Genomic DNA, 26,972 nt, shown 5'->3' with positions numbered 1-26,972 from the left:
GGATCCAACCACGCCTGAAGCTGAAATTCCCTTGGATTTTCATTTATGTGAGCCAAGAAACATCACGACCACCATTTATTTCTGATTGCTATTTTCAGTAAATTTGGTTCACTAAATTTTCTGTTACTTGCAACCATCTCCTTCCTGTAAGTGCCCTTCTTGGCTGAAGTTAGCCAGGGTGGGCTTGCAGCCACAGAACCCTGATGTACACAAAGGCTCTGCATGACCCAGGCCCCAAGACACTGCCAACCTCCTCCTTACTAGCAGCCACACTGGGCTGCCTCCCCCAGGTCCTCTCCCCCCTCCACAAGGCCTTCTACACTCTGCCACTTCAGTCCAGAACATCCTTCCCCACTGTGCTCACTGCTGTCCTTTCTTCCTTCAGCTCAGTGAAACCTCTTCCAAGAAGTCTCCTCTGGCTGACAGGGTCCCTCAGACTTTCCCCATGATGGTGTTATAATAATTACAGGCTATTTACAATCATTTATGCTTCTGCCTCCTCTTACCCGACTGAAGGGTAACTGGAGGCTACTCAGATCCGCTGTGGTCACCCCAGTGCCCAGCATGGGACCTGGCTCCAGGTGGGTGCTGTCCAGGTGAGTGCAGTTCCTACCATGTCTGGGAAACCTGAGGGTGTTTACAGGGTCCATGGTTTGTGATCAGAAACAGTGCCAGGTCATGACACTCCCTACCTGGACATTGGCCCTGTGAGTTTCTGGACTGAAGGAACAGTGTGTGTGTGTGTGTTGGAGTGATGAAGGTTGACTTTCCAACCCTGGCCACACACTATATTTTAGGAACCACATGAGCCAAAGAGAAGCGTGTTGCTGCTTTATTAAAACTTCTTCCCCATCACACAAAGCAGTAGCACAAGGGGTGTTGGTGGGGAGCCCCTTGCACAGCCCTCTCCCTCTGCACCCCCTCACAGACCCCAGAGAACCTGCTTCTGTGGCCTTCTCTCCACCTTTGGGTCTGTGCCCTCAGAAATCCTGGCCCCCAGGGAGGCAGACAGAAGAGGTGGTACAGGTACCAAAACCTTCCCTATGGCCCCACCAACATAAGCCCCCAGGGCTGGGTCTGTGCCCACAAAGGGTTGGCCTGTTTTGACTGAACTAACCTGTGGATTTAGTCCAACAAATGCATTTGCCTGATTTCAGGGCTGAATTTCTGCTTGACCCAAGTGTCAGGCAGAGCTGGGTGGCCTCAGCTGACTGGCGGTGGACAGGCTGCAGGATGGGCCGAAAGTGCATTACTAGAGATGACCGCGGTTGAGGACACCTGTTTCCCAGGACCCATGGCTATGTGACCACACTGGCCGTGAGTGACTGGTTGTTGAGGATGACTACTCTTTAGCAAACCTATTGTGTGTCTGTAGAGGCTGTTTGATGATTAAAACAATGGCTACTTCCTGTTTTGGCAAATGCTTGACTGCATTTTCATTTGAATGAACAATTATTCAGGACTCACAAGGACTGAATTGACCACAGCAGGCAGTTGGGTTATTGGACGAGATTGAATTGAATGGTTTGGGGGCTAATTTGAGTTTTTTTTATTATTGGATGTCATCACTAAATTAACTGAGGGTTGGCTAACTTAATCATTGTTTAAGCAACTATTGGAAGGAATTGGACATATGTATTTGGTGGGGAGGACCAACTCATGATTACTTGACTAAATTGCTCTGTGAATTGACAACTATTTACAAATCAATGCAATGGACTTCGTTGTTTGACCACATTATTTTCACCGAACTGACAAGTGTGTTTTTGATTTGTCAGCCCCTTAGTAAAACTGGTCAAGTTGAGAGTTACATAACCAAACTCACTGACTTTAGAAAGACCAGTCATGTAGACCAGTGTCAGAGCCGATCGAAAGAAGCCAAGGGCTGTTGGACTGAATTTTCGAGACCCAAGGAATCATTCAGCCTAAAAGGGTTGACCCATTGTGAGCATCTCCCAGGCCCCACAGGAAAAGCAGGCCAGCGAGGGGGACACAAGCGGATGGTCCTGAAGTCAGCCAGGTGGTTCACCCAGGCCACGGGGGCCAAAGCAAAGAAGCGGATTGCGAGGCAGCTCCGCCCCTCCCAGCACCAGGGCTGGGGCCTGGCGAGCATCACACCTCTGAGTACGGGGGTGGTGCTGGGCCCCCTTCCGGAACCTTGTATGGCAGAGACACGGCTTCCTCATAAGACGGCAGGACCACCTGGGAGAGACAGAGAGACGAGGACTGAGAATTGACCAGTTGGGACCACCATCCCAACCTGGGGTCAAGGGGCTCCAACCCCCAGCTCTGACAAGATGATGAAAATGATGATGAGGGTGACGACTATCATGCTTTGGGTACTAACTATGTGCTGGGCAGTACACGAACAAGACAGGTGCAGACGGACTTGTTTCTGCCTGTGCAGCACCTAGCCCCCTTGTTCTGAGAGCAGTACACCGTGTTCCCTGGGAAAACATTCTCAGCCCGTGTGCTTTCAGAAGAACCGATCATCCTTCTGACCTAAGGGAGTGGATATGAGACCTGCAGTGGTCACTCAAAGTAGGATTTCATCCTCCCCGGCAATCCATCACTGGTTTGGGGATAGGCTTGTGACCCAGGCTGGCCCAATCAGACATGCTCCTGGAATGTCTTTCTTTTTTGGGGGGTTACTTAGAGGGTGGGATGTCAGTCTAGGGCTATTGGCAGCTGTTTTGTCACCATGCAGATAGGGATGTCTAAAAATAAAATTTCTGGACATCAGGCCTCAGCTATACCTGAACCAGACCCAAACACTGGACTTCCAAGTTCTATAAGCTAATAAATTCCATATTTTTTTTTTTTAACATAAGTAAGATTGAGCTGGGTGTCTAACACTAGCAACCCAAAAAAAAGTCTTAACCAATACAATCCCCATTTTACAGATGAGGAAAGTGAGCCTCCAATAATTTAAACCAGCTGCAATTTTGCATCATTTCTCCAATCATCTGCTTCTTAGTGCACTTCACCCTTCTTCCTGGAAGATCCCTTCCCCTTTCTCAGCTAACTTGTACCAACTGACAGTCTAAGATTTGGTCAGGTGCCACTTCCTCCAGGAAGCCTTCCCTGAAACCCCAGATGAGGCTAGGTGCCTCCTCTGTTCTCCCATTGCCCCTGTGCTTCACAGCAAGTTGTAATTGAATCTCCATGTCTAGGTTCACTCTGGACTATGCTCTCCTCCAGGACAGGGTGGCATCTTAATTTTCTCTACATGCAAAGGGTTGGATGTGAGGCCAAGAAAGAGTAAGAGGCAGAAAATGTTTAATGCGTGAATGAATGAATTGAATCCTAGACAATCAGAGCAGAAAGGGATCTTTACACTTCTTCTGGTCCAGCTCTTATCTTACAAGTGGAGAGACTGAAACCGAGCAGGGCAGAGAGACCTGCCCCCAGTGACACAGTGGGGGCAGACCTGGTCCCTGACTGCCCAGCAGGCTCACCTTCTGTAGCATCTTGGAACCACTCCTCTCCTCAGCCGAGTTCGTGCACTTCATCAGTCTGTAGCATCTCCACACACACTTGAACATGTAGACCTGGAAAAAAGGCCCAGGTCAGGCTATGCTTCATGATCCCCTTCTCACCACCCCAGCAGGCCTGGGACAGATGCTACCTGCTTCCTGTGGAACGCCAGTTGACCCCACAAAGCCACATTCAACTGCTGCTGCTCAGACGCCTCTTCTGGCTGGAGGGGGCCTCACCTGCCAGTCTCAGCTATCCAAGGTGCTTTCCTTTTCACTGCCCCACAGACTCAGCACAGGGAGGTTTCTGGAGGCTTCTGAGCTACCCTCCAGCCACTCTGGCAACACTCCTGCAGATCCTGATTCTTCACCCCGGGGACAGGAAACTCACCACCTCTTAAGGTGGCTCCACCCGTCCTGAGACAGAGCTAACAGCCAGAAAAGTTTTCTACAAAATCGCTTATGATATGTTGATTTTTTAAAGCAAATTACCAAACTGTACACAGTAGTGTTTTATGTTTATCGATGCGTAAAAATTATATGTACAGATGTATATATCTGTCAGATGACATGAGCAATAGTTTTCTCTTAGCAATTGATGTAAGAATTGGGGAGAAGTTTTCCAGGGTGGGGAGTGAAGTCCCCAGGGTGCATTCAAGGAGCAAGAGCCAGTAAATCTCTCTCTGCCCCTAAACTGCCTTCTAAGGAAGAAGAGCGGGTCCTGGTATCTGGAATGTCCCCTGCCTCATGGATTCCCATGATGGAGACTTAGAGGGAGAAGAAATAAATAAAATGAGCCATGAGAGAATGAAGTATGAAGGGCCAGGGCAAAGCAAGCAGGTGGAGAGTGGTCACTGAGGCAGAGTTGGGCAGACCTAAGATGTGTGAATAGGTCTCCATGTTAACAGAGAACAGCCCCCCACTCCCACTGGATGAAAATAACAGGAGAGGGCTGGGGGGAATGGAGTTGTGTTTGGGCAGTTTTTCTCTAGCAGCGTGTATGATGTGAACCCCTACTTGGGTCCCTGTCAGCCTTCAGAAGTGTTCTCACTGAGCATGACTGATGCACTTGTGATAGCTCAGTCCTTTGAGGAAGGGTTAAAAGGAGTGAAGCTGTTTCCAGTTTGGCATAAAGTGAGAGCAGAGACTGCTCAGGACCTCAGATGAAAGGAGGCAGTGATGTCTGGTAACACCACCCGTAAAAAAAAGGAGGGGTGGGGCAGAAATGCACCCAGACATCCGAAGTGCTACTCTCTGAGAGGCGGTGGATGATGGGCTGATCATCTTCTTTCTGCTCATCGGTAGTTTCTAAATTTCTACAGCGATCATATGTTACTTTCACAATCAGAAAAGAACGCTTTTAAAAGCCCTTCCTTCTCTTGAGTCGACACCAGCCTCCCTGTGGCTTCCGGCCACAGGTCCCCACTGTGGCCTCCAGAATCCCCATGAGAGTCCTTCGGGTACTTGGAGACAGTGATCACATCCCCCTTGAGTCATTTCTTTCTCAAGCTGAACTGCCCCGGTTTCACTGACTCCCTAAGACGGCAGAGTTTTCTTGCCGTTTCACCTTCCTGTTCTGCTGCTATTAACACATTATTGACCAGAGACATATTAACATATCTTTCGTTACTCAAATGTTACTGACCATTGCAGGCAGGTTCTTTACCATTGAGCCACCAAGGAACCCCTTCATTGACCAGAGATGTATCAATATGTTTTTAGAGACTGATACAATTAACACACTCCTGTCTGTCACCATATCTCTAAGAACTGGGACCTGAAATGGAACTCTGTCCTCCGGGCCTGACTGCTCCTGAGAAAAATAAAACCGATCTCCTTCCTCTTTCTCATCACCAAACCTCTAATAATATGACCTCAGGACCTGTCTACATTTTGGTGCCTGAATCACAAAAAACTGTTGACATGGGCAAAGCAAGACACAGGATGTACCTTTCACAGGTGAGATCCAAGACCCAGAGAGAAGTGACTTGAAAACCAACCGTATAGCTACAGAAGAGAAAGCTAGGATTCAAATCCAGGTCTTTCCGAATCTAATTCCAGACAGAATAGCTCCTCTTTGCCCTAGATCAGGGTTTCTCTGAGTCACACACTAAGTCCCTAACTAACACAGCTGGGTCTTCACATATCCACTTGCTCTAACTTGGGGGTCCCTGAGGATCCCATGTGGGGTCAAAGGAGCTGGTGTGGGGAGCACTGGAGTTTGGAGCCCACAGCAAGGAAGGCAGACATGGAAGACACGCTTCCCTGTCTCCTAACAGCCTGGCATGGGAGGCCCTGGAGCAGCACAACCTCATCACCCCTCCCTGAGCCGTGGGGCAGGGACTACTCACCTTCAGGATGAGGACGGTGATGAAAGCGATGGAAAAGATGATCATTATCTTGATGAACTGGTTGTGAGTCATACCGTCCTGGCTGGGAAGGTAATTCTGAAACAGATGTGGGGGCCGTTTCAGTGCCTCTGCCCTAAGGAACTCTAACAGGAATAAAAGCCAGCTCTCCATACACATAGGAACACATTATCTCAGATGATCCTTGCAAGGGCCCTGGGAGGCCAGTGCTAGCTATTATCAGCCCTGTCTGGCAGGGGAGCAAGCCCAGAGAGGCAAATGCAGCTGATGCCCATCCAGATGACCCCTATCTGGCTGGTGCCCCCATTGTCCCCATCATGTCCTTCTCCAGAGGGTAGTCTTGGCTGACAGATCCACCTAATCCTGAAACACCTGGGGGGCATGTCCCCTCCCCAGGGGCAGATTACAGCAGGACTGGTTGATGGAAGGTCCTGCTCTGAGGGCACAATCTCTGCGGCATACGCAAATATGTGCACATATCCTTTGACACTCCGCCCTCGAGTGTGAGTTAGACTTAGAGACTCACTTCTCACAGACAATAGGATGTGCCAGAGGCAAGTATGACCTCGGAGACCATGTGGCTGTCTCCTCCTTGCTCTCACTTGGCTACTCACTGGGGGAAAGCTGGCAGCCATGACATGAGGATGCTCAAGCAGCCTTCTCAAAGGCTCACATCGTTGGGAACCAAGGCAAAGAGCCCCACAGCCATGCCAACAAGCCAGCCTGGGAGGGCATCCTCCCGATTTAGAAAAGCCCTCGGTGTCCACAGTCACATGCCCTCAAGGCAACCTCAAGAAAGACCCTGAATCTGAACGACCCAGCTAAGCCACTCTCAAATTCCCAATCCTCAGAAACTATTCAGAAATCAATTGCTTATTGTTTTAAGTCACTATGTTTGCGGATCATTTGTTAGAGACCAGTGAAAAACTATCACCATCTCTGCACTGCAGTTCACACTGCAGGGCGCCCTCTGGGATCCTTCAGGGCTACTCCTAAAGCCACATATCTGCCTGACTTCTTCCTTTTGTCTAACCTGCTTCCCTGGCTCCTTTCAGATTTCTTCCTGAGAACTCTCCTTCAGGAAATCACTCACGCAAGAATCTCCCCACCCAGCTCTAATTTCAGAGAACCCAGCCTAAGCACTGAGGCACAGAGAGAGGAAGCAACTTGCTCAAGGCTACACTGTCAGTGATGGCAGCGAACCCTCAGCTCAGACTCACCATGTGGTTCATGGACTTGAAGTTGAGATAGGTGGGCACCTCCATGTAGGAGCTGCAGAGGGTCAGGATGCTCAGGCAGAAGTCCAACAGCTGTAGGGTCATCAGTGGGACCTTGGAGGGGCTCTTTGGGGGAAGAAGACAGACCAGAAAGTTAGCCCCAACCCAAAAGTCTGGGTTCCATGGGGCACACAGTGGACCCTCAGTTTGAGAGACTGCCAGCCAGAAACATCAACAACTCTCTGGTCCATGGTGCCCAGAAAGAAACAGAAGCTCATTCCTCAGACATTGCCACCATGGACTGGTGCAGACCCAGGACAAGAACCAGGATGTCCTGACTCCCAGCCCAGGGTCATCTGCCGCATAGCTTGTCAGTCTCCTCAAAGGCCACAGTCAGGAGAAGTGTGAAAGCAACTCTGTAAAGCTGAGTCAGTGATTGGCACCAGGTGTCATGGGCATTCCCACCAAGGATGCTCACCATCTTCCCTTCCTTTCTTCAATGTGGTTGAGGGACAAAGTAGGAGCTCGGGGCAGAAATGGGGCGTCCCCTTTCCTATGGTGTAAACTCACCTTTGTTCCATGCTTACCACATGCTGGGTGCCCTGTGCACGTATTCCCCAGTTAATACTTAGATGTATGGATGAGACATGATCTCAGACACATTTTACAGGAAGAAATGCGGGCTGATTTGAAGGGGCTCAGAGACTTGCTCAACCTCACCAACTAGAAAGGGGCCTTGTGGGCTCCTGCCCTCACCAGCCTGAGCTCCTCTGTCTCCCCCACTGGAGGTTGGGAGGCACGGGACAGGGACACGGGACATACTCACCACCCGCCTGCTGCTCCGGGAGGCAAACTTGAGGTAGGCGGGCAGTTCGATGTAAGAGCCCATCAGGGTGAGCAGGCACAGGAGGAAGTCCATGATTTGCAGGGACAGGAAGGGCAGCAGGTACTTCTCCCGGTTCTGAAAGGCAAGCCCAGCATGGTTGGGGTCCCTTGCACAAGGGGTCTTGTGCAGCCTGAGGGTCTCCGGCACCCCATGGCCTGAAGCTCCCTTCCCTCCCTGAGAACCTGGTGCTCTCTTAAATCATCTGTGCAGCTCAGCTGAGGTCACCCCATGGGGATCCACGTGCCTTCCTCTGAGCGAGCGTCTGGACATGGGGAGAAGGCAAGACCCAGGCCCTGAGGGTAAGCAGTCTCAGTGTCCTGGGAGACAGCAGGAACACCAGGAACAGTCCTCATCTACACAGATAAGTGCTCGGGGCTGTAGGACCCGGGTCTGCCTCAACTCGCTCTTAAGAACCCAAGAAGGAAAGACTTTGTGTCCATTTGACAGATGAAAAGGAATCTGAGAAGACTTCCTGGAAGTGGAGTCACTGGGACTAGAGCTGGAAAGAAGCAGGGAGGGAAGGGGTGGGCATTGGAGGCAGCAGGGCTGGCAGGAGCTAAGGCCTGAAGGTGGGAAAAAGAAAGCTTGTGCTGTTTTAACAATGGATCTGACCTCTGGGTAGCATGCTTCCCAGGATGTTCAGTCACAGTGAGAGGGCCTGGGAGGTCAAGGCTGACATCCCTCTCCTTCAACTGCAAGCAAGTGACCACTGTGACCAGTATTAATTCGTAGGAACCCACAGCTGGGGACAAAATCAGAGAAAAGGTGGTTTCGTGGTTTCTCATGTGGTTATCCAAAATTGCTCAGGAGGCAGCCGAATCAGCCCAGGCTAAAGCTCAGGGACTTCAGTGACGATCGGATCCATTTTCTTAGCTGGACCATTTGTGTCTCTGCACGACCCCCCAGGAACCACCAGGAACCAAGGCGAAAGCCCTCCCTGGGTTGCAGGGCCCCTGAGAGAGTGATCTTAGCTAGGGAGTGAACAATGGTGTTTGGAGCAAGGTGGAGACAATCCAAACCAGCACCAAATCACCACCCCACCCTGCTGGCCCTGGGATACCCGGCCCACTGTCTGCCCAGAAAGGATTCTCTTTCCGGGGCCCGCTCCCATGACTGTGTGACCTGGGCCCTGGCTTCCTGCCCACTCCCGGGACTGCCAAGGGACAGACAGGTTCCTCTTTGCAGGAGGCTGAGCCGCAGTCCGTCTCTCTCATCTGCTAGCTGGTTGGCACTGAGCTAGACGCAGCTGCACCCGTCCCTCTGCTTGGGCTCCTCGCACTGATTACAGAATCCACTGCTTTCCTCCCTTCTACCTAGGCCTCAAAATGCCCGTTCCTTTTCTCTCTACCAAATTCCCTGCCACCACCTGCAATTCAAAAGGATGTGGTTTGGCAGCTAGTTCAGCCAAAGCGTCAGTGATGAGCGGCGGCCACAGCTGGCTGAGCACACCCTTGCCCACGGAGGACAGATGATTTTCATAGGAAACTGGGGCCTCCAGCCTGAGGGGTCTGGTGTGGAAAAAAGGTGGAAGGTTTCCAAAAGCTAAGTTTGAAGATCTCAGGGTGCAAGTTGGATCTCCACCAAATACCTGCCTCCCACCTCTCAGCATCCAGGGCTGCCCATGTAGCGGGTGTGACTAGGAGAGGGAAGGAGGGCAGCGAGGGTTCCATACCCACCTCCCAGGTCCCAACTCCCCTGCCCTCCCCAGCCAGGCCCTCACCTTGACCACGCCAACCAGCAGGCTCAAGCTGATGATGAAGAGCATGGTGATGAGCAGAAAGCTGGAGACCAGTTCAGCTGAAAGGCAAAGAGAGCGGTGAGGGGCCCAGAAGCGCCCCCTAGGGAGGCATTCCAGGTTCCAAGGGCCACACTCTGGGAACCTCTAGTGTGGGTACTATGTCAGTGAGCAGGAAAGCCCAGGCCCTGCCCTCCTGCGGTTCTCAGTCTTGAGGGGCTACCAAGTTGCAAACAGAACATTTCAGGTAACAAAGATGGCGTAAGAGAGGGAGAGGGGTGGCAGGGGCCTGGGAAGGCCTCTAAGGAGTTGGCCCATGAGCCAGGAGGCCAGGCAGGGACCCCGAGACAGGGCCCAGCTCGGTGTGGTGGGTGCAGCCGGGGGAGGGTAGCGTGGAGGGAGCAGAAAGAGATGAGAGGTGAGACCAGAGAGGTGAGCAGGGGCTGGAGCCCACGGTGAGGAGCTGCGTGACGGGCACCTGTCTGGGCTAAGCAGGGGGCTTCCTGCTGCCGCAGCCACTAGTCCAGACTAGAAGGGCTGGTTAGGTTTGCAAAGTGGGTCAGTGGCTCGGTCATGGCCGATTCTTTGCAACCCCTGGACTGTAGCCCACCAGGCTCCTCTGTCCATGGGATTCTCCAGGCAAGAATACTGGAGTGGGTTGCCATTCCCTTTCTCCAGGGGATCTTCCTGATCCAGGGATCGAACCCTGGTCTCCCACACCGTGGGCAGATTCTTTACTGCCTGACCATCTAGCAGCCTCCTATTTGCTCTCACACCTGGAGACCTCGTGCGGACACTTGGGAATTTCTCCACTTGCAGACGTCAGAAAGGACAAGTGGCAGGGCCTCAATTCCAGCTGCTCCACCCCTGGCCGGTGCCCCTCCCCTCACCCCTCCCCGCCCTTTGGCTTCCCCTGGACCTACCGATCCTGAGGTAGCCCGTCTTTGAGAACTTGCAGGAGGCCTTGCCGTGGGCCACCTCCACCGAGTGCTCAATGAACAGCAACACACTCATGATCTGGGGGCAGAACAGAGCATCAGTGAGCCGGAGTCTGCACAGTCCCACCACCAACCACTTCCACCCCAACAGTATGCAGTCGGGGCCCGTAAGGAGAGGTCCTGGAGGAGGTGGAATGCCAGGCAGTGGGGCATCCCAGATACAGTGTGGCCTAGAGAGAGACAGCTCAAGCTCTTAACCCTCCTTCTTCTTCTTCCTAGCTGTGTGAGCTTGGGCAAATTATTTGACATCTCTGTGCCTCCGTTTCCCCATCTGTAAAATGAGGATAATCCTGACAGCTACCTAAGGAGGCTAATGGGGGGAGTAAAGGAGAACATCGCAGGACAGCACTTAGAACCACACCCAGTTCTTAGCAAAGCTGTAACTGTGACTACTGAAGGTTAGGCTTGAGGAAGTGGGGGAAACAGAGGGCTCTCGCCAGGGACTGGGCCCCTGCTGTGTACCCTCTTTTATAACGACAGGCTCTGGACATCATGGGGTCTTAGTCACAGCATCTGAGCATGACAGAAATTCAAGTTCTTGGGATCATCAACTCAGACCTGGGAGTCTCTGATCTATGAATGCCAGTCCTCCTGGCTTTTCAACCCTCGTGTGCAAATGGAGATAATACTCATATTTGTCTCATAAGGTTGTAGTGGGGCCAGGTGGCATGATTCACTTAAAGTACCTGACAAATAATAAGCACAGTCTGTGCTATTATTATTATTGTTATTATTCTCTCTGGATTATAAAAGATGCTTGCTCCTTGGAAAAAAAAGTTATGACCAATCTAGACAGCATATTTAAAAGCAGAGACATTACTTTGCCAACAAATGTCCATTTTAGTCAAAGCTATGGTTTTTCCAGTGGTCGTGTATGGATGTGAGAGTTGGACTGTGAAGAAAGCTGAGCACCGAAGAATTGATGCTTTTGAACTGTGATGTTGGAGAAGACTCTTGAGAGTCCCCTGGATAGAAAGGAGATCCAACCAGTCCATCCTCAAGGAAATCAGCACTGAGTATTCATTGGAAGGACTGATGCTGAAGCTGAAACTCCAATACTCTGGCCACCTGATGGGAAGAGCTGACTCATTGGAAAAGATCCTGATGCTGGGAAAGATTGAAGGCAGGAGGAGAAGGGGATAACAGAGGATGAGATGGTTGGATGGCATCACTGCCTCAATGGACATGAGGTTGAGTCAGCTCCGGGAGTTGGTGATGGACAGGGAGGCCTGGCGTGCTGCAGTCCATGGGGTCGCAGAGTTGGACACAACTGAGTGACTGAACTGAACTGAGAAAAGGACTGTGTCTCTCTTGTTCACTGCTCTAGCTGCTATAGATGAACAGACGGATGGATAAACGGATAAACCCTATTCCCTCAGGGGACCCTTGCTAAGAATGACAGAAAAGGGGCAAACCTGACGGACATGAGCATTGCTGTGGTCCTGGCAAGAGCTGTGGTTCAGCCACAAAGCTACAGTTTCAAAGGACCTTAGAGGTCACCTTATCCCTGCCCTCTATCTTCTAAGGCAGGAATCCTATACCATGCATCCTCTACTTGAATGCTTCCAACCACAGCGAACTTAATCTTCATTGAGTTCATATCCTTACAGCAAGCCTTCTCCCCATCATACATACACACTTCTCCAGTGCCATCTGACCACACTGTGAAAAAGACTGTCTCCTCCCTTGCAGTGGATGGCCTACCTCTATTAATATGGCCTAAGTTTGCATGGGCTTTCTAGGCGGCCCTGCACTAGTAACTGATGCTCAGCTGACAAACACCATCTGTTTCCCCCTGGCTGACTTTTGATGGGTTTTTTTTAGCTCAGACAGAGGTTTCAATTTGTCTTCCTGCCATATTACATCCTGTTCAGGGGGCAGAAAGGAACAGCAAAAAGACTGATGAGGAGCTGGGCTCCAGAGTCAGGCAGCTGCTAAGTCACTAAGTCACTTCAGTCGTATCCGACTCTGTGTGATCCCCATTGATGGCAGCCCACCAGGCTCCCCCGTCCCTGGGATTCTCAGGCAAGAACACTGGAGTGGATTGCCATTTCCTTCTCCAATGCATAAAAGTGAAAAGTGAAAGTGAAGTAGCTCAGTCGTGTCCGACCCTCAGAGACCGCATGGACTGCAGCCTTCCAGGCTCCTCCATCCATGGGATTTTCCAGGCAAGAGTACTGGAGTGGGGTGCCATTGCTTTCTCCGAGAGTCAGGCAGAGATGGATACAAATCCAGGTCATTATGTGACCTTGAGCAAGTCACTTTACCTCTCTGAATTCCCTCATTTGGAAACTGGCAAGCACTGGATTTAATGGGAAATAAATTGTCTTGTATTTGCAAAGCACTGAGCTTCAAGCCCTGCAGTGGGTACTCGGCAAGTATAAACTGCTTTTGGCTGCTGTGAGTTGACATGGGCCCCCTCTACCTGATGAAAAAGGCTTTGTTTCACCAGAACTGTGGAAAGCAGCTCACAGCAGAAGGCAGATGTGGTGGGGGCTGTGGCTGATACGCACAGGAAACAGCTCAGAGAGAGAAAGGCTGCTTCCTCACCTCCTAAAGACTAGAGTTCCAGGCCATTTTCCCCCAATTTCCCCTGTAATGAGGGAAAGAGAAAGGGAGGCACGGCTCAGTTCAGGACAGAACAGGGCTCCCTGAAAGATGGTAAGCTCTGGGGTCCCTGAGATGTGTGAGCAGAGCACAGACGACTCGCCACAGCTGAGCTTAGAAATGCATGATTATCTATCAGCCGTGATACAGGAAGCCTTTTGAAGTCCCAAGAGTCCAGGATTGTCTGAGTCTAGGACGAAACTCAGAATCAGACAGTCTTGACATCCTGCTGTTAGAAAGAGTCTGTCTGCTTCTTTTATAAACTCCTTCTGCTCATTTTCTGAGCTCAGGTTAGGTGGCTGGACCAAGGACACACAGCAAGTTGGGGACAAAGAGGAGCCTGAAGCCCCAGTTCCCAGGGCTGTCCTGATGCCTTCCCACACACCCCAATCCCCAGGTCTCCTCGGAGCCCTGCTTTTCCTGACTCCAGAGGGCTCAGATACTTTGATCATGTACCTATGTCAATAAAACCGTTTGCACACACTACTCTGTTTCTTGATTTCCAAATTATACGCATGTGCCACCATCCTGGTTTAGAGTGAACATCATAAAACCTACACGCAACATACCCAGAAATGAATAAAGAACATGACTGAAAAATTTAGAAATTGTAATATTGTCATTCTGAGGCCCCAGTGGTCACCTTGGGTATCACCCCACTTTGGAAACCAGTGCCAACCCACAAACCATTCCCGAGATTCTCAATTCTGGCCCTGACACTCTCCCACAGCCCTGCTGCCACCTCAGCAATCCTGCCACTAGCGTCCTAACTACCCCTCTTCAACCATCCCCTCCTGAATATCCTGGGATCCCAGGAACGAGAGCGAAGAGGGGGGACCTTTATACAGCCTGATTCCATGCCTTGTTCACCACCCACACCATCCCTGTGATCCTCCCAAATCCAGCAAAGGGACTGTTCTTAATGCTCCCACCTCCATTTCACAGATGGGAAAAGTGAGGCTCAAAGAGGTCCGGTAACTTGTCCAAGGCCTTTCAGCTGATCATTTGTAGGACCCCAGGCCAATAGGCGCTGGATCTGATTCTCTTCCCCCCTCCAGTGTCCTCCCAGCATCTCCCCACCTCCTGGCTCTGCCTGAGGTCTGCCCTCCCCCACTCCCATGTGAGAGTCCAGCAGAGCCAGCAGGGCCCCACCTCCCCTTCCCTCTGTCGCCTCCTCCACCTCCCACAGCTTGTGCTAGAAGCAGCAGCAGACACTAGAAGCATTTCTACTTTTGTAAAAAACCACCTGTGCTTAAAACCAAGCTCCTCCTTTACCCCGTTTCACCTTCTCATCCGACCATCCTGTAGGAGGAGAGTGATAACCCTGTCCCCACTTGCCAGATAAGAACCTGGAGGCTCACAGAGGCAGGAACCAACCCCAGAGCAACCTCAGTCTGACTCAGACCCTCTGCTGGCCTCTGACAATCAATGGAAGACACCAGTCCCTGATCCAGGAGGAAGACAGGCATGTCAGTTCTGTAGGAGATGAAGCGGAGAGGAACTGACATTCCCTGAGCAGCTACTCTGTGCTCAGAACTGTATCCACAGGCTTGTACCACCATCTCCCAAAACCCTGCAAGAAAGCCAACATCTTCCCCATGTTAGAGATTAGGAATGGAAACTCAGAGAGGAAAATTCACATGCCCTGTGTCACGTGGCCTGGCTGGGATATGAACCCTGTTGCCTGGGCTCCCAGAGTCCAGGCTCCACTCCAGGCTGAGTAGTTGATCTGGGGCCAAGCCCTGGTCTCACCAACCATCCGCCCACCCTCCTCAGGCCACCGACCGACCCTACACCCACAGCTCAAGGGACCACAGCTAGGGTAGAAGAGGCCTCTCCCACTGTCTCACGGCTAGATAACCCTGGCCAAGTCCTGGCTCCTCCCTGACCTCAGTTTATCCCCTCCAGTCAATGAAGAGAGTCACCCCTATTCTCACTGGAATGACTGAACTCCTGCTACCCATGGCATGTCACACCCAGGCTGCCCAGGGTCTCCCACCCCGGAATGCACCCCACTCATCAGAAAGTCCTCACTGCTCCACCCAAGCCCCCAGACAAGAGCTCTTTGTAGTTCAGAAAGTACCTGACTTACCTATAGCATAAGCTAGGAGAGGCCAGGAAACCCCAAGAGTCCAGACTACCCAGGCCACCTGGCCCTCCCCTTCCCCTCATCTCCCTCCTCCCACTAGAGCAGAGTTGTCCTCTCCCTGAGTCTGAGCGCCCGCCTGGGCCATGATTCATGCCCTCCTGGGATAGGAATGGGGCTTCCCTCCTCCCACAATGCCTGGGCACACGGCATTCACTTGCCCACCTGTTCCTCCATCACGGCATCTTTGGTCAGTTACAGCTAAGAGCCAGGGTGCGGGACTCAAGTGACCCCGCCCCAACCCCGGCTCTGTGCCCTTGAGCAAGCTCCCAACCTCTCTGATCCTCAGTCTCCTCCTCTGGGATATGGGATAATAATTGGACCTGCCTGGCAGGGCTGCTATCGGTCAAATGGCACTCCAGCCCTGAGCCTGGCACACAGCAAGTGCCCATCGGTACACACTGTTGGGCAGGTATACACCTGCTCCCTTGTTTGTTCATCCAGTAAACACTCTCTGAGCACCCACCAGCTCCCAGCCCTGTCTGGAAAAGTCACTGACCCTGGCCTGCAGGTGTCACAGTCCCCAGGGGAACCCAACAGGCGACCAGAGTGTTCAGAGCCATGTCATGGGACATGCGGGAGGCTGAGAGTCCCTGACGAGGGACTGATCATAGCTGTCTGGAAGGCCCCGGGAAGGTTTCACAAACAGGAAAAGCTTGACCATGGCTTTAAGCATTTCCAGAAGAGACCTGGAGCATGCCACGACAGATCCAGGGAAACTCGGGGGCAGGAATGACTCTTCCCTGAGAGAGGGGATGTCACCCATGGGCACGTGGAGCCCAAGGAGAGGCAGTGGCCAGCCCAAGGCCACACAGCAAACAGACTGCAGAGTCAGAGTCAGCTTGAGTCCTCCGGACACCGCACTCAGGCGCGGCTCTGTGGCCGGTGAGTTCCGACCACACTCAGCCCACCCACTGCTGCCTTCACTCTCCATTCCCCTTTCTCACCTCTTCCCTCGCCTTCTCCCTGGTTTCAGTTCCCACTTTCATCCCCACCCCAGCTCTTCTTTCTCAAAAACAAACACACAACTTCCCTAAGCCGTGTGATGGGGGAAGTGGCCAGGAGGCCAGGAGAATTTCTACTTGTTTTCCTGGCGGTTCTGAGGAGCAAACCAACAGCCTGAGCTCAAGTAAAAGGGCAGCTGAAGGAAAGGTACGCAGCTCAAAATAGCCTGGAGTTAAAACTCCCCTCCAGGTCCTCCCCACCATTCTAAGCAAAACAAAGAACTCTCTCGCAGGAAGAAAAAAAAAAATGGACATTAAGGTTGATTACCCCCAGCTTCCCGGAGAAGGCAATGGCACCCCACTCCAGTACTCTTGCCATGGAAATCCCATGGACCGAGGAGCCTGGTAGGCTACAGTCCATGGGGTCGCTAAGAGTCGGACACAACTGAGTGACTTCACTTTCACTTTTCACTTTCATGCATTGGAGAAGGAAATGGCACCCCACTCCAGTGTTCTTGCCTGGAGAATCCCAGGGACGGGGGAGCCTGGTGGGCTGCCGTCTATGGGGTCGCACAGAGTCGGACACGACTGAAGTGACTTAGCAGCAGCAGACCCAGCTCCCAGCTGGTCCCAGCCTCTGGCCAATCACCGTTTAAGAGATAACTACTCCGAACAACCTTGGAGAAGAACAGGCCCCCTTAAGACAGTAGCTTTCCACATACATGCCTATATATACTTACTCTTTTCTTGGGTAAGTGCAGCAGCTCACTAATCTGACTGCTGCCCCTTCTCGCCTCATTAAAGGTGATCTGTTCCTGTACAGTGCCCGTCTCCTTCTTTTTTCCGAAACTTGCCTTCCTTAACCTACAGCAGCAGTTGTAGGAGGAGAGGAGGAGGCCAGGAGGGCAGGGGTATGGGAGCACTATTGAACATGGCCGTGGCCATAACGGCGGTGATGCCGCAGCTGAGTGGAGTAGACACAAGGGTCAGGTGGGCTTGACAATGGTGCAGGAGCTGGGAGACAGGGACTGGCTGCCCTGTGGCTGGGCTATGATCCTATGGGCAGTGATGATAGAGGTGACGGTGGAGTGGCAGGCTGGTGGTGATGGAGGTAGCCACAGGCCTGCTGGGGCTGCCGATGTCCACGGCACTCCTGACAGCATGACATGATGATGGTGGTGATGACACCAGATCCCCTGACTCTGGGGATCAAGCACCATTTCCCAGTCGAAGAATGGGGGCCCCGCTGGGGCTTAGGATCTGCATAAGCATGCAGGCAGAAACCTATCCTCTGAGCTTCCAGGGGGTAAAATTGACAAAGCGATCTGACACTCAGTGAGCATCTACTACATGAGAGCCGGTGCGTGGGCCATTTCCTGTCTGTTAACTGAAATGACTCCTCCTCACAAGTCTGTGAGGTCAGAACTGCTGACCCACTTCCAATCCGAGGAGAACGGGGCCTGTGAGTGCCTCAGCCAAGGTTGCACAAGGAGTCAGGACCCGGCTCGTCCTCCGCCCTCGACAACGGAGATGAAGCGATTCGCACAATGGGAAGCTGGTCCCAAGCGCACAGTTCTTCCAGCCTTCCAGGGCTGCTCCAACCTGACCCCGGGTCCTCCGGCTCTGGGGGCCAAGGAACTCATGGACTCCTGCATGTTCAGGCTGTCACAATTGTTATCTTTCTCCTTCCCATCATCATCATCATCATCGCCCCCTCCCGAAAGCTCACTCCCCTCCACATCACCCACCCACCCTGCTTTCCCTGTGTGTGTGGAGGGGGGCCCCCTGGGGCTGTCTGGCCAGAGGATGGGAGAAAAGAACCAGATGCATCAGCGTCGGGAGGAAGCTCTCCTCCCCAACCCCACCCCACACTTCCTGTCGCAGCTTATCAGGGGCAACTGGGTGGGGGCCATTCCCCCCTCCCGCCTCTGCCAGCGCTATCTCCCCAGACACCTCCCCAGCCGGCCTAGATACCATCACGGGGCGCCTTCCCAGAACCACGGCTCAGCGGGTGCCCCAGCCAGGCTGCCCTCACTTCCCTGGGACCCCAGCTGCACCAGCCTCCCTCCCATCCCCGCCCCCCCGCCCCATTAACAGCCCCTCCTTCGCCCCACCTGGCCCCTCGACTCCTCTGCACCGGGTTTCCTCATCTGTAAAAGAGAAAGAAGGCTCCACCCACTAGCAGGGCTGTTGTTCGGAGCAGATGAGGTTGACAGATGTCTGCTACCAAAGACTTGATCTTCAGAAAGATCTAGGGACCGTGCCTAGGGCAGACACCAAGCCACGGGTCCCCGTGGCCACTGTAAGGGCCCCACGCTGGAAACAACCCCAGTGTCTTCCCCCTCCCTACAAGAGGCAAACATACAGTGATATATTCATGCAGTGAAATAGTATACAGCAAGGGGGAAACAAAGTGGATACACACAGTCATGCAGAAAAAGCTCACAAACACAGTGTTGAGAGAAAAGAAGAGCCCGTGATGTGTAAACTCATCCCTGGGTGCTTCTAGAACTACGAGGGTTGAAGGAAGTCAGTGAGGGCCGCATAGTGACGAGCGGGGGCCACCAGGGGCCCTTGGGGGCTGGTCCAGTCATATTTCTCAGTCTGGAGGTTACCTGGATGTTGCTTTCTGAAAAAGGTCATCAAGACATCCACTTATAGAAACTATGCACCAATAAAAGGTTTGCAAAAGTAAAATACAATTGAGATTGGCAGCCACCTACTCCGTGTCAGGCCCTGGGGATGACGAAGATGAATCAGGCAGGGCCGACCCTGGCCTTCAGGCCTCCAGGCCAGACCACAGGACCCCCAAGACCCCCACAGGTGAAGGTGGGAGCCACCCCGGGATAGGGGGAGATGCTGAGAACTCAGGGTCTAGGAGTCGGGGCTCCACGAAGGCTTCTGAGAGGTGGTGAGAATTAAAGATTTCAACCAAAGGGCAGTGGGAAGGGTGTTCCAGGTAGAGGGAACAGCAAAAGCAAAAAAGGATGAGGTGCGTTTAGGAAACTGCAAGAAGCTTCTCTCGGGGAACTGCAACTTGGGCTCAGCACATGCCCGACACACAGGAGGCCCCCAGAAAATGGCAGCTGCCGCTGGGTGGCTGGACTGGTGGAGGGATGCAGGAGATGCTAAGGGGACATGTGGTTTTCCAGGGATGTGACTATGAGGTTGGCAGAAAAGGAAGAAAGAACACTCCAGGGAAAAAAGGAACAGCTCACGCATAGGTAGGGAGCTGGCAGAGAACACGGTTGGGATTGCACGCCCCATGGTTCATTACCCTGCAGTGGAAAGTGCCGGCATGGGAGCAGCTCGCTCCGGGCCCACGTCCGGGAAAACCAGTGTCTCAACCTCCGAGCCCCGTCCCTTGCCTGTGCTTCGAGTGTGACAGCCCAGCAAGGCCTGTCCTCTGCCCTCTGCCCTTTGACCTTTCAGACCTGCCCCTGTGAAAGAAGACAGAAGGGCAAGACTCCCCCTGAAGGAAGAGGCACTGAAGGTGAACTTTCTGACCCGCTGAATCCCAGGGGGACACTGCTCTTCTTGGAGGATGGGGGGTGGTCATCCTTTATGGGCACCCATTTGGGGGCTCAGAATGAGCCTCCAAGCTGAGTCCACGCTCCCATCCTCCTCCACTTTTGGAACACCCCCAAACATCCCCACAAAGCGTCAATTCCTTATTTACCTTCAGGGCAAACGCCCCTGCTGTGATAATAAGTGTTAGTATGACTGGAGCATTTAGGAGAGGTCAATTCCCTCTAATTTTACAGGTGAAATAGAGATTGCATCTTTGCACATGGGCTCCGTGTTTCTAAGAACAATGCTCCCCGGATACTACTGTTGAATCCCACTCCATGGCTACCAGGAAGCCGGCCCTTCCCCCGACACAGTCTGGAGTAACAGCGGCAAAGCCTGGGCCTCGAGCAGGACTCTTGGGCTCTTGTTCTGGATCTACCCCGGGCTGCAAAGTCGCTTGGCCTGTGCAAGCCTCAATTTCCTCTTCTGTCAAATAGGGGCTCCGGGGTAGATCCCATTTGTTGGGTACTCGCTGGGTCTCTCACCTGGTTCCCTTTGAGTCTCTGACCATGCCAGTCATAGTTATTGGCCCCCAGATGACAGGAGAGAAAACTGAAGCTCGGAGAAGGAGAGGGACCCACTGGGCCTGCAGCAGGGCTGAGGGCTGGAAGGCAGGGAGCCAGCACCTTCGCTCTGCAAGCTCCCTGCTCAGCTTCCTGCCTCGTTAAAGGCTCTGTGCCCCTGGTGGTGTGGGGTCCCCTGGGAGACCAATGCAGGCCTCAGTAAGCTCAGATAGAAGTCCTGGTTCTGAGCCACTGCCCTGGGCTCAAAATAAAAGCCTCCCTTCCGGTTGGTGAGGGGCGGCAGGGCCCCGGACTAGGGTGCTGACCGAGAACCTTGGCCCACCCAGGCCCTGCCCTCCAGCCATTGGGCGAGGTCTGAGTGAGGCCCCAGCCCCTACACCAGGGAGGACCCACCCCGGGGCTGGTATGGCTCTCTGACAGCAGTGGGTCCCTCCAGCCAAGGTGACCCCCAATGGATGGAACCACCGTTCACCACCTCTCATTCCCAGAAGCCCTTTCTTTCTCTTTCCTTGGGCTTGAGAACCAGGAAGTGGGGATGGGACAAGGCTCACTCTGGGGTCTGGCCTGTCCGGGCCCACCTCTCACAGATGACTGGCCACCATCACTCAGCCCACCAGGCCTAGGGTAGCAAGAAGAGCCCAACTAACTCTGCTCCCCAGAAGGCCCTGCCTGCCACCCTACATTGGGCCCAGTTGGTCCAGGGGTCCCCTTGAAGGCCTCTGACATTTTATAAGCTAGAAGGCAGGGTGCACACCCTGGAGATGGGGAGCACAACTGAGTTCCCACCAGGGCGCCTTGGCCATGGCTCTGGAGAGGGGCCATGGCTCCCACCCTACCCCCGCTGGCCTCCCCCCGCATTCAGGCAGCATACAGAGCAAGTTCTTTCTGCCCCACATGGGGCCACTGGGCGTGAAGGCAGAGGTTTTAACAGATGGACCTAACAGTTAGGACCTATTTTTAGACTCTAAACAGATGAGCTCTAGAAAGGGGAGTGGCCTCTGGTCACATCCCACAGCCCACACTGGGCACTTGCCTGCCAGCCCCGTCTCTCGTAGGGCCACATCAGCTCAATATTTCAAAACCATCACCCTTGAGACAGGGACCACTGGCCCCATTTAACAGATAGGAAGCTGAGGCCCAGACAGCAAAGGCAATTGCCTGCTCAGTCACATTGTCAGTGAGTGATGGAGATAAGTCCACAATCTTTTCAGGCCCCAAAGTGGAGCAGAAAGAGAGAAGCCAAAAGCCACTGCAGTTCTCAGGAGGACAAACAAGAGGGCTTCCCGGAGGAGGAAGCTTCCCATGAGCTGGACCATGAAGAAGAAATGAACGCTGGGTGAGAGAAGGGCCTCTCAGACAGACGGACCACCCCTGGGCCATGGACCAGGTAAGGAGTTCATCTGTGCACCCGTGGGCTCACCCCACACACCTGTGTGCTGGTAGCCGAGGTCCGGAGCAAGCCCCTCCCCACCTCCCTGTGTGACCTGGAACTAGTCAGGGACCCTCTGGAGCCTGTTCACTCCTCTATGAAATGAGAGAACTAGGGCAAGCAGAGATCCATGAAAGAAGCCAGAGCTTCGTTTCAGTCTTGCCCCTGCTGACCTCTGCAACCTCCCCTACCTCATAAGCATCACTCCCTCCATCCCAGCTCCATGAGCTTCTCAGTACTTCCAAATCTTCACCTGCTGCTCCCTCAGCCAGCATGCCCTTTTTTTCCTCTACGTTCTGAAGCAAAGTCCTGCTCATGCTTAGCACTCAGGCCTCCTCCCAAAAGCCTTTCCTGAATCCCAGCCTCCACCTGGTGCATGCTCAGTAGAGTCCAACTCTTACTCCAACTCCATGGACTGTGGCCTGCCAGGCTCCTCTATCCATGGGATTTTCCAGGCAAGAATACTGAAGTGGGTTGCCATTTCCTCCTCTGGGGGATTTTCCTGACTCAGGGATCGAACCCATGTCTCCTGTGCGACTCAGGGATCGAACTCATGTCTCCTGTGTCTCCTGCCTTGCAGGCAGATTTTTTACCGCTGAGCAGCCCGAGAAACCCATAGCTTCTACGCCAGGGCTGACCTAAGGGGGCTTGTCTGTGCCCCCATCTGAGCCAGCACTGTTATCCTTCAGCACCATTATCACAATTTTTCCTTGGTAGGTTGGAACCCCTAGAGGACAGAGGCCATGAAAGAGTCAGGCCAGTGTGCTGGCCTGGGGCTGGGCACGGAAAAGAAAGACATGTTGAGAGTGAATCCACATTGACAAGAGGGTCCTTTAAGTAATAGAGATTGAGTGCTTTCTTATTAGCAGTGCCTCAGACATGGAGCCTGCTGCCAGCAGACCTGTAAGTCAAGCAGAACACTGGTAAAGAAGCAGTCTCTTTACAGTGGAGAAACACAACAGACAGGACCTCAGCCAGGTGATTAAGGTCAGAATCAACAGTGATAAGGCATGTGCAAGCATATACCCTCAATATGCAGTGCGGAGAAGGGCACTTTACCTCTGCGATCTCCTTCCCGAAACATGTTGTCCAAGTCTAACCAGGAGAAAACCACCAGACAAGTCCCATTTGATGAATATCTGACAAAATGCGTGACTAATATTCCTCAAAACTGTCTAGGTCATCAAAAGTGAGGAAAATCTGAAAAACTATCACAGCCAAGGGAAACCTAAGGCGGCGTGATGACTGTATACAACATGGGATCCCGAAAAAGGATCCTAGGGAAAATCTGAAGAAATCTGAATAAAGTATGGGCTGGTGGTTAATAATAGTAAGTCAATACTGACTCATCAATTGTGACAAATGTGTCATGTTAATGTAAGATGCTATCAATCGGGGAGTCCAGAAAGGGGGTATACAGGAACTCTGTTCACAGTTATCCTATGGATCCAAAACTGTTCTAAAATAAAATATTTATTTTTAAAATGTAATACATGCTCATTGTAGCCAATACTGAGAATACAGAAAAGTAGAAAAAAAAAAAATAGAGCTTTCACAACCTGTAACCCAGAGACAAGCCAAGGTCAGCATCAGTCTCATTTCCTCCTGGCCTTGTTTCGGCGTATTCTCTTGCTACAGGATTGAAATCACCGTGGGTGTAAGCTTTTTATCAGACAATGAATTTCTAATGGAACTCCAGGCACCTTGGGAGGGAGATATTTCTGGGCAAAAGGGTCTTCTAGGGTCCTTATCTCCTGCCATTAACTTGGGACAGACATGCTTTGGGCTGCCAGATAAACCAGAACCAAAGAGACCAATTTACAAAAGTTCTCTGACTCCTCTAGGTGTGCCACTTTGGGTCAGAAATCATTTGTGACCCAGGGAATCCTCTGCACAAACCCAGGGAAGTGGGGAAGAAGGTCCTCCAGCCGTTGGGCGTGGAGGTCCTGCAGTAATAACACCCCAATGACTCAATAAACGGAGGTACTGTCTCAGGATGCCAAGAGCCCAATTTAACCCTCCCTAGAGGGGCCCAGTCCACGAATAGCTCTCCGTGTGCAGGGCTGTCACCCACGAGTGGCTCCAGATGACACCAGTCTAGGTGATCAATACATCTGGAGGGCAGAGTCTACTTTTCTATCCAGATGTTCAAGGCCCTGACAATACACCTGCTATGTGACTGCCAGGCCACAGAGAAAGCCCTGCCCTTTCTGGGAAGGAGCAAGACCTCTCACGGAGAGGGCAGGAGGACCATCCTCCACTGGAATCTATCAAGCATTCCAGCCCAGAGAAGACTGCCTGGGCCAGCTTCCAGACTTTTCTTCCGTTCTCCTGCCTTCGGCTCTAGGACATCCCATGGCTCCCCATGACCCACATGAAAGATGGTGGTTCTCAGCTGGGTGTGATTTCACCCCCAGGATACATTCACAGTGTCTGGAGATATTTTGGGTCATCACAGCTGGTGGGGAGTTATTAGTATCTTGTAAATAAAGGCCAGGGGATGCTGCTAAACATCTGACAGTGTGCTATTCATGCTCCACAACAAAGAATGCACCAGCCCCAAATGTCAAAAGTGCCCTGTCGTGAAGGTCCAACCTCTAGCTTATCAATCCAATCCCCTCCCACCTCCTACTCCCCAACAGCCTCCAGTTGGTCTGTGTAGGGTCCCAAGCACAAGCCACGGTCCTCAGCCTCCACAGCTTTGCACACCTCTCCATCCCAGATCCACCCTCCTCATAACCAAACTACACCTCTGCCAGTGGCACTCCCCCAAGAAGGCTTCCTGATCACCCGCGCACACATTCTTCAGCTCTGTGGGCAGAGGCTGATGTCATATCGCTGTGTACAGGTGAGGATCTCGGATGGCATGAGCAAAAGGAAACCTCAAGAGTCACAAAGTCAGGGGTTTGCGAGGCAGACTCTGGGCCCTGCAGCCTGCAAGTAGATTTGACTCGGTCTGCCCAGGGATTTCTTTTTTTCCTCAAATCAGTCACTAACATGGAGACAGCAGAAGTTGTGGCATAAAAGCCCATGTTTCCTGTTTCTCCAAATGTCATAAGAGCGGCTGCTGGGGCCCACATAGCAACAATCGGCGGAAACAGAGAGCAGCTGCCAGAACAGACGCAGAACAGGCTTCCCAGGTCACAGCAAGGTCCACAGGCCCCAGGGTGCTCACTTACAGGAGCTGCCTGGCCCCGGACGCATCAGCGTTTGAGACCTCTGAGCCAGTCCACGCCCCTTATCCATCATCATGTAAAGGAAAAACTGAGGCCCAAGGAAGCAGCCTGTCCAAGGTTGCATGGCTAGTTAGCAGCAGAGCAAGGGTAGGGGCCCAGGGGCCTGCTTCCCACGGGGACACCCCTGCTTAGGACACTGTGTTTCCAAGAACATGATACAATCTCAGAGCTTGAAGAGGCCCTAAGGACTTGGTCTGGGGACAGTCAAGTGCCTTTCACTTCTCTCAGAATCACTCTCATATTGGCAGGAGCCCGGCGGAGCAACCTCTGAGCTCCACCCAAAACCAGTGTTCTGGGGATCTGACTACTTGACTTATGGGTGTGCCAGCCTCAGGCTCTGTGTCTGAGGCCCTGCTAATAATAACTTCAACTACCTGTCAGGTAATAGTTCCCACTACATGCCTCGTAGATATTTATACCCTTGATCCTTGCAACAACCCCATCAGAGAGGTATTACTATTCTCAGGCTCATTTTTTTTTTTTTTTTAAGACAAAACAGACACTCATAAAGGTTAAGTAAGTGGCCCAAGGCTGCACAGCTAGGAAGTGACGAGGCCAGGACTGATACACAAGAGTCCGGATCCAGAGACTGTGCGCTGAACCCTGAGTGGCACCAGCGCTCTGAAGGTTGGGCTCTGGCCACAGCCCTGCCAGCTCTGCCTGCGACAGGAAGCAGATGCAACCAGGTCTGAACAGTTTATAGCAGCCTGCCACAGCATTGCCGGATTTAGGCTAATTTTAAGGAAGCCGTTCCAGGCTCATAAAAGAACTGTTAACCACAGGCCCTGAGTCACCCTGGGAGGGAGGCGCTGGGTCTGGTGAGCTGTGTGTGTCTCAGAACTGTAGGCTGGGGGGATGGGTCTGGACAGGGCCCGAAAACAGAACCCCAACCTTCAGCCACCTAGACAGAGGGAGAGCCTCTGGCCCCCGGGGGGCTACGACTTGCCCAGAATCACTCTGAGTTTATAAGAGACAAGACTCAACACCCAGCTGTGCGCACCAGCCTCCAAAGGGGTACCAGTGGGCCCGTTCCTCCTCAACTGACCCAAGTCTCCAGGGCCAGGCCAGTCACCCTGCTCATATGCAAGCCAAACCGAGAGGACTCAGGCCCCTCTGTTCCCTCTGGAAGCACAAAAGGGAGATTCCCGTTTCCCATCCCTTCCAGTGGCCCAGGCTCCAGGGAGAGTCGGCACAGCCGTGCCTGTGACCTGACCCCATTTCCTGACAACACTCCTGGCTCACGTTCTTCCTGAGATTCCGGGTTTCCAAAGCACTTTCACATCTGGGGCTGTTTGCACCTGAATGAGCTTGTGGAGCTGAAGGTCCCATTTCACAGAAGCAGAAACTGAGCCTCAGAGAGAATGGCAGCTATATTGGTTTAGAACAAGGACCCCCTCCTTCCACTGCTGCCACTGCCGCAGAGCTCCCCCCGCCCCCAAACCCCACCCCCGGCACACACACTTTGGACAGAGAGGGACCCTAAGGCCCAGAGCAGGGAAGGGACCGCCGGGGTTCTACGAAGAGGTGGTGAACAACGGTCCTCCCATTCAAGGGGGTTCAGTAGATGGGGGTGGGGCTCGCTCGCTCTCTGTCTTACACACACACACACACAAACACACACACACACTGCCCGGGGCACCTGCACACTCACCACATGGTAGATGGCCAGGGCGGTGGTAGCGATGCGCACATTGAAGCAGCAGCAGGTCTGGCGGATGGCGGCCGCGCGGGGGGCCATGATGCTGCCTCCCCTCCTCCGAGGCACTGACGGGGAAGGAACGAGGAGCCTGGAGCAGGGGCAGAAAAGGGGAAGCTGCCGGCTGCCCTCCTCACTT

At 52.8% G+C, this 26,972-nt stretch overlaps 1 protein-coding gene across 1 annotated transcript; it reads right to left on the bottom strand.

Annotated features, from left to right (window-relative positions):
• Positions 1 to 816: 816 nt before the first annotated feature.
• LAPTM5 (lysosomal protein transmembrane 5) lies at positions 817 to 26,972 on the bottom strand. Its single transcript, XM_019979684.2, has 8 exons — positions 26,789 to 26,972; positions 10,607 to 10,700; positions 9,669 to 9,745; positions 7,889 to 8,023; positions 7,066 to 7,188; positions 5,828 to 5,923; positions 3,459 to 3,551; positions 817 to 2,202 (listed from the first exon to the last, which is right to left on the bottom strand). Exons 1-8 carry the CDS (start codon positions 26,873 to 26,875, stop codon positions 2,113 to 2,115), a joined length of 795 nt encoding a protein of 264 aa, XP_019835243.1. The 5' UTR covers positions 26,876 to 26,972; the 3' UTR covers positions 817 to 2,112.

Source organism: Bos indicus, chromosome 2 (assembly GCF_029378745.1).
Source record: "Bos indicus isolate NIAB-ARS_2022 breed Sahiwal x Tharparkar chromosome 2, NIAB-ARS_B.indTharparkar_mat_pri_1.0, whole genome shotgun sequence".
NCBI classification, from domain to species: Eukaryota; Metazoa; Chordata; class Mammalia; order Artiodactyla; family Bovidae; genus Bos; species Bos indicus.
Note: the sequence above shows the minus strand (reverse complement) of the source record. Positions and strands in the feature narration are given on the sequence as shown.